Consider the following 15,423-nt stretch of genomic DNA (forward strand, 5'->3'; position numbering starts at 1 on the left):
ATTTCAAACGAATTTCGGTACATTATTTGTAATACATATCCCAATACATATCGTGTTCTCACATGAGGACGCGTATGCCTGGCAATCGAGAAAACGGGCCAGATGTGTAATTTTTGATGCAGTATTCGATTGCAGGGAGCCACTGCCACATCCGTTTTGGACTGCTTAATTATTGCTAAGGCCTGTGTTTATTATATATCGTTCTAGCAAGACTCGTCCTGCCTGTTTTGATTAAGTTTAATTTATTTGTATTATTCTTTGCTTTGTACAAAATTATTTTTTTTGTAAATAGGCTATTATAAACATTTAGACTACGAACCAAATATATACATGACTTGTAACACAGTTGAAGAGAGGGCGACCCATACACAGCTAAGTCGCCAACTTTTCTTTCCTCGCCTTCTGCTCAAGAGCCTCGAACCTCAGGCGACTGGAGAGCAGATGGGAAAAAACCATTCGAATGCGGATGGGGGCCAACTTCATGAAGAAGTACTGGAAAGAGAAAATTAAAATAACAAATATTTTATATAGTCTATATAAATCTGCATATATACTATATATTGTGTAGATCTTACCTGAACGCTGTGAATCCAGAAGCCATTGGTCTCGCTCGTCTTGCCCAGGGTAAAGACGGCGGATCGTGAATAGTTATACGCATTGGGGAAGATCCAGCCGCCCTCCATTACGCGTTCTGAGTAGGCGTTCATCTTGGTGACCACAAAGCCGGGCAGCACTAGCTGTACGTCGATATTGTAGGAAGACACCTCACGTTCTAGCGCCCTGGTGAAGTAGGTTATGAAAGCCTTGCTGGCACCATAGGCCGTCAAGTAGGGCAGTGGCGTGAGCTCCGAGGAGGAGCCCAGGTTGACGATGGCCCCGCGGCGGGCGGCCTTCATCTTGGGCAGCAGCTTCCGTGTGAGCATCAACACAGATCCAATATTGACGGTCATTAGATTCCACAACAGATCCTCGCTCACTTCTTCAAAGTTTTCGGGGTACTCGTACATCATTCCCACGTTGTTAACTGATACAAGATACAGAGAGAGACAGCGATATAAGTTTCCATGTTCAAGATCAAGATCAGGTCGTATCAGAAAATGCCTTGAAGCGCGAACAAGGTCTATCTGTGCGCGTATCTCTCTTTACCGCCAGACGCAATGAAAATGTAAATTGCTGAAGCGCGTCAAAGCGTTTATGAATTTTTGGCAAATAAAATTCCATCTACATCACCGATGTACTTGAACATCGCCTAAGCCACACACACACACACACACACACTACTCTTCGTCTCGCCAATAGACCAAAAAAAGAGGCATTATAATTGCAAGCAATTATTATTATATGACATTGACAGAAACATAAAAAAAATGAGGGGGCTACAAAACAAAACCGAAACACAAATAAAAAGCCACTCTGTTGATTGCCGTTTGCTACTGTGGACAATGATGAAGCACTTGTCTGACCCGGTGCGGCAGTGCCACTCTTTATGTACCCCTTACTCACCCAATATTCCCACTTCGATGCCGGCCAGCTCCTTCTCAATGTGCTCGTACACCTCGCGACCCTTGACAAAGTCCGCCACTATCCACTTGGTCTTTATTTTGTATTGGCTCTCTGTAATAAAGAATTATGTAAATTATTTAAACTGTTACGATACAGATTTATGTGGCTTGCGCTTACCAATCTCATTGGTGACTGCAATCAGCTTCTCCTTGGTGCGAGAGACAAGCACCAGGTTGAGGCCCTGACGAGCCAGCTCTCTGGCATATTCCTTGCCAATGCCATCTGTGGCACCCGTAATGACTGTGAAGTGAAAGGAAGCGAAAGGACGCGCTATGAGTAATCGTACAGGTGAAGGTTGTTCAAAGGGGTTTTAGCTACATACATATTTGTATGTACATATTTATGTATGTAAAAAAGTTTGTTCGAGTAGATTCCTGTTGAAACTGTTTATTTATTTATAAACAAATCATTAAACACATAAAACTACCAACGGGCCTACAGAAAGTGTTGTTACAAAAAAAACATTGCCTTTTAGAGATCCGAACTCTGATGCAAGAATTTAAATTTAAAACTTCGACACTTTCCTTAGGGGAGTCCTAATTATGAAAGATCTCTGTACCATATCTTTAACAAATTTGCATGTGTCTGCTAATTAGTTCGTTTTATTTATTTTGGTGTCTTTTATGCACTTCGTCTGTTGCCAGTTTGCCCGTTACCAATGCTTGCCGCCTGTGGTTGTCGAAACCAATGCAAACATTATGAATGGTCACAGTAGAAGTACTGGTAGAAGCGAGACCTGCTCGGTAGTGGCGGCTCCAGCCAGTTAGTTACTGGTTGCCAAATATTTGTGCAACGGAAACATGACCAGCAACAGCAGCAACAGCAGCAAGCACCACCAACATCGATTGTTGCGCTTGCGTGTTGCCAGATAATTATGAATGGGGCAAGTTTGGGTAAAGATTTTGCAGTTCGATTCAATCGGCCTTTCGAGGCATGAAAATATCCATAATTCAATTAGGCAAAATATGCAGAATTCGATCAAGACGAGCACGATCACCCACTGGCATTGAAGGTCAATTTTTAATTTAAAACAATAAATGCGAGTAGCGACAGTAAAATTAGCATTTGTTCGTGGAGAAGCACGAGACTGAAAGCGAAATTGTAAAATAAAATAACAATAAAGAAATCAACATAAAAATATGGGGGGAGGGTCAAAATCGCAAACCGAAACCGGCTTTCGGTTTCGAGTTGAATGACTTTTGCTGCTCTATAAACTGAAATATCAACAAAAGCTTTGTGGGATATTATTATTATTATTGGCTAACAAAAATAAAATAGTGTATGATTCTCTGGGAAACTGAATTTTAAGTGAAAGTCATTTAAATAAATGGGTATAATATTCTGGCTGAAAATGAGAGTCCCTTAAAGTCAAGGAATATGGGAACCTAAATGAAGGTTCCCTGGGAATATAGGATATTAAACGACTATGAAAGTTATTAATGTAAATGAATATAGGATTCAAAATACATATTAAATAAACCTTTACAAAACCACTAAAGGTCATGTCACTGAAAGCTATTTAATTGGTGAATATAATTGGGAAACGATTTGTGAAATATTATTATAATGATCTTACAATATACATATTTACATATACACATACTTATATACACGTTTTACAAATGAACAGGAAGAGAGTTAGCTAGCTTCTATTATACTAATGATTTAAAAGAATAAAACTCACGAAATTCTTATTAAATGTGGGAATTGTGCGCTATTAAAGAGTTTTATTCAATGCATTGCATATGCAATTTACATAATATTCAGCTATTATACATAAGCGAATTATTTGATACCGAATGAGTTAATGATGTGTGATTTAGGAATTCTATAGATAATGTAAGCATAGTACATATATGTAGATCTAACCCTCACTCTAGTCCTAGGTTAAACAATTTGCATGTTAAAGAAAATCAACAAGCAACGAAATCAAAAAAAAAATGTATTGCCTGAGGTGCAAGCAAATATGCAAATCTCGGTGAAAATTTCTATGCCTACATATTTACATACACATTTAGGAGGCGTGAAAGCAACACTGATGATTATACAACTTACCTGCCCATTTGCCATACTTTTCGACCAAAGTCTTTGGTAATTGGGGCTGGAAATACGGTTCCAACACGGCCTTGATTATTCCCACCAATGACCTGAAGTTCTCGTACAGAAAGGCAGCAATCGTCAGAACGCCGACTGTGTAGATGAAGCCGGTGATAAGTTCGTAGATCGATGCCATTCTTAGCAGTTTGTAAATTGTAGATTCCAGTACTGGCTGCATGGTTAAGAGAGTTCTCTTTATATAGTAAAACAACGAAAACTTTCGGTCGGTGATAATAAAAATTGGATTGGATTGGATTGGACTGCGGTGGCTTGTGGAACGTATGCTTATCACTGCTTGCAACTATATTGAATATATTCCTCTTATCTGTATAAATTAAATCGAGTGTCATTCGCGCACTATGGACATTGCCTCTTTCCGGCGGCACAAGTTGTAACTTTGAGCGTGGATCACGCACTGAATGGATCGAGACGCGACTTCGTTCGTCGGACACCGATTTAAGCTTTAATTTTTGGGCTTTCGGGCTTCGGATTTTTGTATACAACCAGTAACAATTGTAAACAACAAAAAAAAACCTACTTACAGCAGCGCAGTAAAAGAGCCACAAGACGACTGCAGTTTTTGACTCTTTTGCCTGGTTTTACACAGTTTTCGTCGGTTCATTATATCATAAACTTTTTGTGGCTTTTACTGTTTTGCTGTCGAGTGTTTAGAGGCTGGTGTAAAGATTACGAAAATCTGCGCGTCTTCACAATTAATTACCATGAGAGAGGTGACCTGAAGAGACATCTGTCACTCGCTCCCAAAAAAAAAAAAAACAATTTCGGTTAATTTGCTAAGTGCATAATGAGCTTATTTGTGGCGTAGAACTAATTGAAAACAATTAAGCGACAGATGCGAGAAATTGTCCGCTAGCATGCAATGACCCGACACCTGAGGCGCTTTTTTTTTACCTATGGTCGTACCTTTTTAATTAGCTTTTTTGTGCGTGTCAAATGTGTCAATCTGCGTAAAGGGATCTGGAATAATTATTGTTTTAGGCAGGTACTAGTATGGGTCTGATCATCTGAGTTTACACTTGAAAAGGTCATGATTTTTATAGCTGATGTTTCAGCGAAAAGAAATAAGAATCAGATACGATTCTATGAAAATCTTTGGGAGGGTACAATCTATACAATGAAATCTATGGTATCAGGAGTGCGCTCATATATGTACCTTTACCATTAAAATATCTGGTTTTATTTATGTATATTCTAGATTAATAGCAGCTGATACACATACACAGATACTCGTATCCATCTCTCAGTTCATATTTCGTTATGTTCCTTTATTTTCCCATAATCTTTTCGTGCATTCTGCTGGTAATTCTCTCATTCATTTAACCTTCTCCTTTGTACTATCTTTTATCATTTCAATACCACTAGTTGTATTTATTTTTAGCTTATCAACAACGGAACCAAAGAAAACATTCATTTGCCACAAACAAAAACAAAGTACTAGTTTTGCAAAGTGCATTTTCAGTTGGCGACACAACGGAAGGCTTCAATGGCTTTGATGAATATTTGTACTGAGCAAATTAACTTTGACCGTTAACACTTTCCGGCTAGCAAAAAACATTGGCAGGGCAAATATTGGTTGTAATTTGTGCAAATGTTGGCTTAATGTGTTTTGCAATTAAGTACATTTTGGGATTGTATTTTGAAATTAAGAGATTTTGGCGATGTGTTGAACAATCATCACTTGTTTTACCAGTTTATATCAGCACCGAATAATAATAAAACACGAACGTAAACGTAAATATTTCTGAATTTAAAATCTTATTACTTATTTATTTATTTTTTGCTTTCCTTTTTTTTTAATTTCGCCATATTTTAATAGCATTAAAACTCTGTATCGACTTAATCTTATGTAAAGACGAATGTATGTACATTTGGTCTAGACATTTACAGCTAGCACTGTCACTTGTTGGTTCTTTTCATGGTAAGAGGGCCCTTACCAAGCGTTTCTGTATCACCAATTTAAAACCATATTAGGTTATAAACTATAGTATACCAGAAGCTACATATATTTAATACACTAGTAATATATTTTAAACTCACTATCAAGGAACACAATGAATGCAAATGTTGTACACTGAATATAAAATCAATATTACCGCGTCTCCTGCCCTGCCGGTCTGGACAGCACTTTCTGGCAGAATGAATTCGTTTCAGGGCGGCAAGCGTCGCGACGACAGACTATACGACCATACTTAGTATGATTAAATATTGATAGACTGATTATATGCAAGCACTGTTTATGTTTTAAGAAATTTAAAATCCCGATAAAAACAAAAAAAATAGTTTTGAACGAAAACTCTTAAAAAGTTTTCCACTTACCATTAACAGCACCACCTGCCGTATTTTTGTTGCAAATTAAATAAATATGCGGCGCCACTAGCGTATTTTTGTTGAAGCACGTGCTGCGATACAGCTGTCGTGATAAAATGTAAATATCGATAGAAATATAAATCGGAACAGTCGAAAGCAGAGAAGCGCGCCACATTTAAAACAGCTTTTATACCCGCTGCTCGAAATGTTTATGGATATATGTATAAGTTTTGTCGTCGAAGTGGATGTGGGGGGATAAAATATATGAACATATTCTGGATCAGGATCAATAGCCGAGTCGATATAGCCGTTTCCGTCTGCCCGTCCGTCATGTTTGACGCCAAGTTTTTGTCTACAAGTATATGTATTATCAAAAAACGATATACATATATAGATATCAACATTATGTCGGCGAACAAATTGTGAGGTAGGATGTAATTGGATTTTCTACTTCAGGAATTGAAACATCTTGAGAGCAGAGAAACGACGAATCCGCCAGGTAACGGCAAGCATCACAGCAGTCTGGACATGATGCCAAAGGTAGCCAGGTGTCTCATCGACTCCATCCCGCAGCTGGTTGACGGCACTGCGGGCATAGGCATCTGCCGGGGGTATGAAGAGGCCGCCCTTCATGATGGCCCGCGAATAGGAGTTGATTTTGGTGACAACAAAGCCGGGCGACAGCAGCTGGACGAGGATACCGTACGGAGCGGCCTCGCACTGCAGGGCCAGCGTGAAGCTGCGATTGTACGCCTTGGATGCCGCATAGTAGGCCCCATAGGGAAGCGGCTGGTGCTCTGTTCCCGAGCTGACATTCACGATGGCTCCCTTAATCTTTTCGGCCTTCATGCGCTGAAGGAAGTGACGCGACAGCTGCGACACGGCCATTATATTGGTCTCTATTATATTCTGGGTCGACTCCTGTGTCCACTTATGGATGGGTCCAGGGTTTCCGATTCCCACATTGTTCACTGTAGGAGATGAAAGAGATCGCATTAATGGTCTGGTATATATATTTTATTTGTGGTTCTGCTTACCTAGAATCGCAATGGGTAGATTTGCCAATTCCTTTTCTATATGTTGATAGACCTCCGCACCCTTGGTAAAGTCTGCTATCACAATTTTGGTCTGCACCTTGGACTCGCTTTCTGTGGACAATGTTTTGAAGAGTGACAGAGTTAATTTTGGGAGAATAGAACATTCCATGGAAGTCCACTCCACAGAAGTCGTCAGAACTGATACAAAAAAAAATAACTTACCAATTTCTTTAACAACTGCCTGAAGTTTCTCCTGATTTCTGGCGATTAGAACCACATTGATTCCCTGTCGTGCCAGCTCCTTAGCGTATTCCTTGCCTATTCCATCGCTGCTTCCCGTGATGGCAGCCCATTCTCCAAACCGTTCTTTGAGTGCAGGCCGCTCCTTCTCGTCGGTGAACCATCGCACTTTAATCAGTCTGTAGGGCGCTCTCAGCTGCTCGTACAGATAACAAGCCAGAGCGTAGAAGCCCACAAATGTTAGGAACGTTGATAAGGCGGCAAACATTTCGATAAGTTGATTCTATTCTCTAGGCCTACTCGAGCGGATGGTATGCGACACGCTCGATTCGACTCCCTGCAATGGACTGTGGTAGCGTTGCTATTTCGACATCAGACCAAGGCAGGGGCTGAATTTAAATGGCATACATTAGCTGAGGTCCCAAGCAATCAAAAGGTGTTCGACTTGTTAATATAGTAATTGTGCGAGCGTTTTTTTATGGAATTCCCAATCGTTCGGGAGTCTCTTCGGGCCTGGTAATCGAAAAATTATAAATAGATACGACTATTGGTGGATTGTGGGTGTAGTAAAGTGTGTGTATTAAGTTGTGTGTGCTTTTCAGGTGCATTGCGCTTTTAATTTCTGGGTAAGGTCAGGTGCAAAAGTCTCTCAGAAGGGGAAATTAAATGGTCAAGCAGGGGAGACGGCTTGGAATAGGTGAAAGGTGTTCCTGGGCTCTGAGTGGAAGACCTCACTTAGGGTACCCTGAGATCAGAGCGATTAGTTTGCATTTTATTTTAGTAGAATTTAAAAATCAAACTGAATAATCTATGTTCTTCATCTAGCTTCAATTCTCAGTCTCCAATCAGGTTATTCACCTTCTAATCCTGCTACTCCTCCCCTTGATGACATCATTTCTCTGTTAGCCCTTTGTTCATCTTCAAACCCAGCCAAAAACGCACTCCCGCACACACACACATCACAATTACCGCCTGCCACCAGCGCGACGAATACTTAGCAGCGGCATTCATAAATTAGGGGGAGAGCCCAGAAATGGTATTTTACAAACGATAAGTACACACACGCCCCCAAACCAGGCTCTAATACCCCATACCCCCCGCACAGCCAGCCAGGGACTACGGCTGGGATGCAGGACCCGGACTAAGAGGGTAAGGAAATCAGGAAACGGAAATTGCGATGCGAAGCTGTGAATCGAACTGCGGAACAAGAGCCACGACATGGGTTATACATATATCAACCAAGGATATGTCGACACCCTGTATGTGGGGATGGGAATCGGATGGTTCAGATTTTTGTCTGCTGACTGCAAATCCATTTTGAAAAATATATTTTCTGCCATTTTTCCTCGTTTTTGGCTGCCGCAAAAACCGCATTTATTCAAGTGTCAAATAAATTCATAGTTTTTCGGCCCCTAAAAAACGGGAGTGGGGGTGTGCATGGGGTGGAGAGGGGTACGGGGCAAGGCGAGGGCGTCGACTGTTGGCGTCGGCCAACTAATTAAGTCAAATGGGGCCGTGCCAGAGGCAGAAAAACCCCAAAACCGCCAAAAACTCATTCGAACCTAATGGCAGCCGGAAAGTATGCAATGATTTTTCGGGCAAAGCTGCTCCAGAAAGTATGCAGCTATTTTAGAGATTGAATCTGTGTGATGTGAGTGGCTGTGCATGTGTGTGTGTGTGTGATTGTGCGAGTGAGAGGGAACTTATGCTAATCACATTTAATTGCTTTTTAAGCGCACTTTCTGGCAGTTTAGCTAATTAATGTGACTCATACGCACTGTGATCCGTGAGGGCTGTGGCCTGGCAGACTTTAATACCCTGCGAGTGCAGTCAAGAGCTTAAATAAATAGCCAAGAATAACAAAAATATTGCATACGAATGGCGCCAGCCCGTCCAGCAGCAGGCAGCCGCTCAATGGCACATATGCCAAGATAAGAGCCTTGAGGAGCCCTGGGGGTGGGGGTGTGGGTGTGGGCGCAGTCATTGTCAAAAAGTCAAACAATTTGAATTATGCTTTGCAATTTGTACATCCGTTTTGACTTCTTGGCCCAAAACAGAGTTCCTCCATCTCCAGCTCCTGCGGCTGCTGCTGCTGCTCCTGCACTTGGCTCTCAGTCCTTGCTGGCTTTTTATATATGAGGGAAATTATTGTTTGCTTTGTTTTCCGAGTGCCGTTGGCGATTCTCTTGGCTTTTATATGTTTTACGATTACTATTTGAGCATTCACATGTAATGCTCATTTTTATAAAATTTTATTGTGGTTATTATTGCATTTGTTTCCTGAATGCTGTGTGGGGGGTTAGCCAAAGAAAATGACTTATGAAAAGTGTTCTCATAAACAGATTTCCTTCAATTGCCAAAACTCCGTGGCATTATACAACATACTGCCAGTAGTTCTTAGTTCCGTCGAACAATTGCTGAGAAAACTGCTTCGATGAGAACATGCTCTCGTAGACATTAAGTCCCGCACTCCCTGATACTTACACTCCTCTACCCACTCGTAATTCCCCCCAATTAATTGCCATAGCATTCATTTGTAATGCTCTCTAATCTCTGACATATCGTTAAAGCGCATTGCTGGCATCGCAAACTGCCGACTGTTGACTAGCAGGATGCTTAAGGATGTTTATGCCAGGCACTGAATTTTAAGTAGCTCTCAAGGAGGCTGGGCTTGTCGCAACCAGGAAAAAAAAATCCGGCGAAAAAAGAGTTGTCAAGTGAATTCGTGACAGGCAAGACAGAAGGACACGGCCAGGCAGAGCAGAAGGAGGTCCTTTCCAAGCCAGTATGCACCCCTTAAATGGCGCATGAAAATTAGCAAGTTGTCTGTCTGTCTGTCTGTCTGTGGTCTGCCATTATGCGGCACACTTTGAATGGCACTCCCACTTTTTTGATGGCTGGATTTCACGCTTTTTTGATGCCTCTCTCGCTTTCTCTCTGTCTCTCTTTAATGGTTGTGTTCCCATCTTCTTTTGATGGTTAGACATTTAGGGCTAAAAGGATTAAGCGGTTTTTTAGTCAACAGTTAATTAGCAGTTTGTTGTTATCGCAATGAATTTTGTCTGTTTTGGTTGGCAGAGAAAACTTTTGGCCATAAAAGTGCAATCAGCGGCTAAGTTATGTCCAGGAGGAGGAAACGAAACACATGTCCGGACGCCACCTGTTAGACGCCCTGCAGGCACAATAATGCCCATAAAAAATGACTAACGATTAAGCCCCAGAAAGGAGAGCACGGCCAGACCCGGCCAGGACCCGCAGCAGACGGCAAGTGTCGTTTTGAAAAATTCAAATCTCGTTGCCAATAAAAGCCAATAAAACTCGTAAAATAACTCAAACAAAAAATGTTCGCGGAGCGAGGGAGAAGCCCCACTGATGCTTTGCTCTGTTCGTTCAAGTGTTTTGTGTCGCAATGTTGCGGTGGCCATAACAATCGAGAGGAAATGCTGTTCGGGGGACTTCCGATTCCTGCGGGTTAAAGTTCATCTGCAGAGTTTGCCATTTCCCCGCCACTGCATTTAGACAGTTTTCCAGCTGCACTTCAGGCACACCATACATACATACACGTACATGCATATATATTTATAGCCCAGTCAGCAAAGGGGGCAGAGAGATGCAGAGGCGACTCATGGCCCAAAATAGCTTTGCAATTGGATGTGGCACGGCGTCTACACCTGTTGGGAATATATCGTCAGCAAATGTTGACTGGCGGCGTCTTTTGTCATTATAAAATGTGCAAAAGTGTATGCGGATGCTCTGAAAGTATGCAAAGCTATTGAAGTGATTGAAAAAAATGTTTAAGCAACAGGAAAATTTAAAGGAAATAAAATCGTAGCTAAATTCTTTTATTTAACATTATTTATATTCCCTTCGAAAGAGAAGCGCATGCAAACGTGCGAGGGTGCCTGGTCTAAGTGGATGAATAACATCCAGAAGCGCCCCATGACCTTGCCCCTCAACCAGGTGTGCGACACGCTGCGTGGCACTGCATCAAAAATCTAAGTAAATCCTTTGCCAGACGATCGTGATGTTTAGCAATCCACCAACAAGTCCAGGTCGGTAACCATTTGGCCTCTGTTCCAATCAACAAGAAGAACCATGAGTAATATTGGACTCAATATCGTAAGTGTTTTATAAGTTAATACAGGAGCTAAGCTCAGACCACCTGTAAATGATAACTATTTCAGTGTAATTATAAATTAAAATATGGGAACTCTTACCATTATTATTACTTGAATTTTGAAATATTCGGTAATTGCTGGAGCTTTTATAACTTATGTAAACTAGGATTTGTATTCCATACTGAAGAGGCAAGGAATGGTTTATGGGTTATATATTGATTTTGAAATACAACCCAAAAACTAGGGGATTTGTTTTCGTAGTGAGAGAAGGCAAGGATCCGACCCCAAAGTAATTATTGCGCGCCATATATTGATTTTAAAGTGCAATCCTATTTTTCAAAGTCCTTCTCTTTTCAATGTGTATATTTACCATTTTGATATTGGAAACGAAAAAGTTACATAAATAAGATGCTTTGCATTTAAATTAATTAAAATTTGCCCAAGAGCTGTCTTCTTCGGCCTTCTAGCTTTTACCACTAGCTATAGTAGCTATCCACAATCACCTTCTCAGTTATTCGAGCAGGATTTGCATCAATCAAATGGTGTGATTGCTGTTTGCCAGGTGGGGTGGGCACAAATCAAGGCATTGGCAACAGTTAAACTTTCACAACATGTGCGCTGTGCCCTGGTTTCACAGAAGAACTATCCATCCATCTATCTACATATATCTATCCCTATACCCACAAGAAAATCAAAGAAAACCCAAAAGCAGGCGCAGTTCAATCGCAGCTACCGTTGAATGCAAATGAAAAATGTTTTCGCTTCTTTCTCTGCACCGCGAAAACGCATTTTGAATGCAGACGAGACGACTGACCGACCGTCAACAAAGCACAAGTAAAGTAAATGAAATTAATATGCGGATAGTGTCTGCCTAAGTCGCGGCTCTTACAGTCGCTGGCTAAGGAGAGACACTCCCCCTGACGCACTGGCCGATATTTGAACTGCATTTAGTTCTGTGAGGCAGACATTTTCCTGGCGCTATCGCGATGCCAAATACGCGGCCAGGCAAAAAATCGCCAGTCCTCGCCCTCCTCGCCCTGACAGCCAGCGACAAAACCAAATAAATATAAAACTACAGAAAAAAAAGGATAAAATACTACAATGTTCGGGACGAAGGAATATTCAAACGTTTTCGCATCCTGTCAGAGGATGCCAACGAGCAGCAAAAACAATTTCGTACATTTAAATGCCAGAATACACACAAAGATTGGAAGGGGATGGCCCTGGCAATGGATCTGGGCCCCAGCTCGAAGAGACAGCATTACCCATACCATAAATGGTTATTTTCCCCATAAGAAAAATATTGTCTAAAGCGAAATGTGTCTTTGTTTTGCACTTCTGGCCAAGCGTGGCGAACAAAACACATAAATCTCGGCATATGTGCATTAAATTGCTCGCACAAATCCTCCAAAGTATTTCTAAAACATACTTTAATTGCCACTTTAGTTTTTCAATTGTTTTACTATTGGCCTCCTACCAGAATTCTCCACTGCCAGAACTCTGGTTTGGTTTTTGGTTAATTTACACCTCCCTGAATGGCTGCCTCTGGTCGGGCTCTGTTCGGGTTCTTCGACAAAACTTAATGACCTGAAAACTTTTCGATAATGTGGGTGACTCTCTGTTCATTGTGTGTCTGCCCTGTGCGGGCTTAGGAAATTATCAACTCGACGCCTTCACACAAAAAAAGAACGGTAGAAATGTGTGGAAGGTAATTTCCAGGAAAACGATTAGAAATTCCTGTTCGGCATTAAACACAAAGAAAAAAGACAAGGGTTTTTGGGTTTAAGCGGTTGACAAAAAAGGAGTGAAAGATAAGACTGACAGACAAACATATTAGGACTAGGAGTGAAGCTATCCGGGATTAAATGTGGCCAAGAGAAATGCTGCTTGAGTAAATGTTTTCCTGAGAGGTGTTTTAAAAGTAGCTGGAAGAACCTTTAAGATATGTTGAATAATTTGGAAATGCAGTTGAAGGAATGGTAAATACGATTAAATATTGCTATCAAATCGGTTAAGGGAAAGTAACTCCCTTTAGCCCCCCACACACTTGAAGCCATTTGGTTGCCACTATAAAAATAAAAACTGCGGTTTCCCTGCCAAGGCAAGTCAACCCGTTCCCCTGTCAGCGCAAAGCAGACCACCAAACCACCCCCACTATTCCGTTCTGTCCAGCAATTTGGCAAAAACCAAGTAAAGGCCACGTGACTAACATAACCAAATACAGTTATAGCCATGCGGAGTCGGTGGGCAAGTGCTCGACAAAAATGTTTTGTTTGGCAAAAATCAAGATGTGTGGCGGTCCTCTCACGCTTTTTGCTGCCTGCTCCTCAGGCTGTTGAAGAACTGTTGGCAACATCGGGGAATCCTGGTGGTATGGCAGTCCTGCACCCGTACTCGTATGTTTATCTTTGGCCTGGCCTTTGTCTAGCTGAAGTGGTGCAGGAATTTCAGGGGTGCGGTTAGGTGGCTCGTTGGAGGCTGGGCCTTGTTGTCCTTTGGCGCTGTTTGGGCAATAAATAAACGTTTAGTTGGGTAGCGGAAACAGGGCGACAGCAACAGCAGTTCCACCCCCTACGGTGAGGTGGCCATGGAGGTGAGGAGTGACAGAGGAGGGTTTCGGAGAGGGCTAGCTTGTTTTTGCCGCTGGCAGCACGTGCTGCTGTGGTCAACGTGTGGCTCGCATAGTTGTCACAGTTTTTGTTGCTGTTCTCCCGCTCGCTCGGCGGTTAACTAACTCTCGTCCGACCTTCGATCCGTGTTGGGGGGGAACGATGCGCCCCCATTAATAGCAGCGTAATCGGTGCTCAATTAACACGGTCGGGTATCCTCCTCTAGGGCTGCCTACACTACACTGCGAGAAAGTTCCTGCTGACCTGCATGTTGGATTTTGTTGTTATCAATTTGAATTGGTAAGCCTTACGATCCTTGGGTTCATTTCTGTTTTACCCGTAAGTGTGTTGAAAATCATTTAATAACGTAAAAGTACTCTGGTTTAAGAATTTTTTTAACTTCTTCTTTTTTTGTTATAATAAAAATCTTTTCAAGCTGGCTTTAATTTTGACTTTAGTTTGGATTCTTTAAGTGCATGCACAACACTGTGGTCTTTATTTAACATGCATTTATTAGGAATTTATTAGCACTGGTTACATTTTTACATCGGAAATTTTTGCACTTGCATACAATTTTTACACTGGCGCCACTCGTTTCATAACTCAGACAAAGTATCCACTCAGGATGAGTAGAGCGAGCGGAGCGTATTGTATGTAGGGACAGCATGGAGTGGGTTGTTCTGGAGGGTTCCACTTATTCTGATTGGCATCGATATGTCCTGTGAAGATGTCCTTGCTGCTATGTGCTAAAACCTGTTGACCATTTGCATTCATTTAGCTCGAGCAGCTCTCCAAGGGCCTTGGACCCTTGAGTCGCTGGAGACAGACGTTCTTTTCGGTCTCTTCTGTTTTTGTAGCTTTTGCACTTTTTACTGCCTCATTTAAATTCTAATTTTATGACTGCGTTTATGCGTTTGTCGAAAGGCAAACCCATCTATTTATATATCTTCTTTCAGATCTGCTTGTTCCTTATCCTATTGCATATGCATTCATACTTGTAATTGGGGTCGGGAAATTGATTGTTGCACAGATTGTCATCGCGGATACCTTGAGGGAATCGGTTTCAGCCGGGGAAAACGAGAGAAGCAAAAATAATATTATAATATTAAACTAGTTAGGTTAGTCATTCTTGGGGAGCGGAACTTCTATTGCTTGGAGATTTTAGATTACCAAAGTCAGAGAACGCATTAGAAATGGTTTCACAAATTAAACTCTAATGAATGAATTTGAATGCATGAACTTGGGTTTTATTTGATTATTCCACAGAACTCTGTGCATCTTTTAGCATTGTATTTATGCAGGTAGATCGAATTTTAGTAATAGTTTGTTAAAGTCTATAAAACAAATAATTGTACACTATGTAAACGTCTTTGTAATCATTAATTATTATTTGTAATCTCTGTAGCCATCTATTTGTAATTTTTAAGCTTA

General features: G+C 41.3%; 2 protein-coding genes across 4 annotated transcripts; both read right to left on the reverse strand.

Moving 5' to 3' along the window:
* Positions 1-227: 227 nt before the first annotated feature.
* On the reverse strand, positions 228-5,964 carry LOC111078634 (hydroxysteroid dehydrogenase-like protein 1). 3 transcript variants are annotated; one of them, XM_022373448.2, is made up of 6 exons: positions 5,775-5,964; positions 3,619-3,832; positions 1,681-1,803; positions 1,504-1,614; positions 576-1,024; positions 228-492 (listed from the first exon to the last, which is right to left on the reverse strand). In XM_022373448.2, exons 2-6 carry the CDS (start codon positions 3,794-3,796, stop codon positions 373-375), a joined length of 981 nt encoding a protein of 326 aa, XP_022229140.1. In that variant the 5' UTR covers positions 3,797-3,832; positions 5,775-5,964; the 3' UTR covers positions 228-372. The 3 variants fall into 3 exon arrangements, with proteins under 3 accessions (XP_022229140.1, XP_022229138.1, XP_022229139.1); XM_022373447.2 differs by having other exon boundaries at positions 229-492; positions 5,719-5,964; XM_022373446.2 differs by lacking the exon at positions 5,775-5,964 and having other exon boundaries at positions 3,619-4,082.
* Positions 5,965-6,333: 369 nt separating this feature from the next.
* LOC111078635 (hydroxysteroid dehydrogenase-like protein 1) lies at positions 6,334-7,627 on the reverse strand. The gene is made up of 3 exons (XM_022373449.2): positions 7,248-7,627; positions 7,026-7,136; positions 6,334-6,959 (listed from the first exon to the last, which is right to left on the reverse strand). Exons 1-3 carry the CDS (start codon positions 7,531-7,533, stop codon positions 6,436-6,438), a joined length of 921 nt encoding a protein of 306 aa, XP_022229141.2. The 5' UTR covers positions 7,534-7,627; the 3' UTR covers positions 6,334-6,435.
* Positions 7,628-15,423: the final 7,796 nt, after the last annotated feature.

This window comes from Drosophila obscura, unplaced genomic scaffold, assembly GCF_018151105.1.
Source record: "Drosophila obscura isolate BZ-5 IFL unplaced genomic scaffold, ASM1815110v1 contig_200, whole genome shotgun sequence".
Lineage (NCBI taxonomy): Eukaryota > Metazoa > Arthropoda > Insecta > Diptera > Drosophilidae > Drosophila > Drosophila obscura.

Excerpts from the sequence above, each read along its gene's own strand:
- LOC111078635 (XM_022373449.2), bottom strand. The coding sequence starts at position 7,533 with ATGTTTGCCGCCTTATCAACGTTCCTAACATTTGTGGGCTTCTACGCT. Across the intron at positions 7,137-7,247 it reads GGCAGTTGTTAAAGAAATTG|AAAGCGAGTCCAAGGTGCAG; the intron begins GTAAGTTATTTT and ends CATTGTCCACAG. Across the intron at positions 6,960-7,025 it reads TCTACCCATTGCGATTCTAG|TGAACAATGTGGGAATCGGA; the intron begins GTAAGCAGAACC and ends CATCTCCTACAG.
- LOC111078634 (XM_022373446.2), bottom strand. The coding sequence starts at position 3,838 with ATGCAGCCAGTACTGGAATCTACAATTTACAAACTGCTAAGAATGGCA. Across the intron at positions 1,615-1,680 it reads TGCAGTCACCAATGAGATTG|AGAGCCAATACAAAATAAAG; the intron begins GTAAGCGCAAGC and ends TCTTTATTACAG. Across the intron at positions 1,025-1,503 it reads CATCGAAGTGGGAATATTGG|TTAACAACGTGGGAATGATG; the intron begins GTGAGTAAGGGG and ends ATCTTGTATCAG.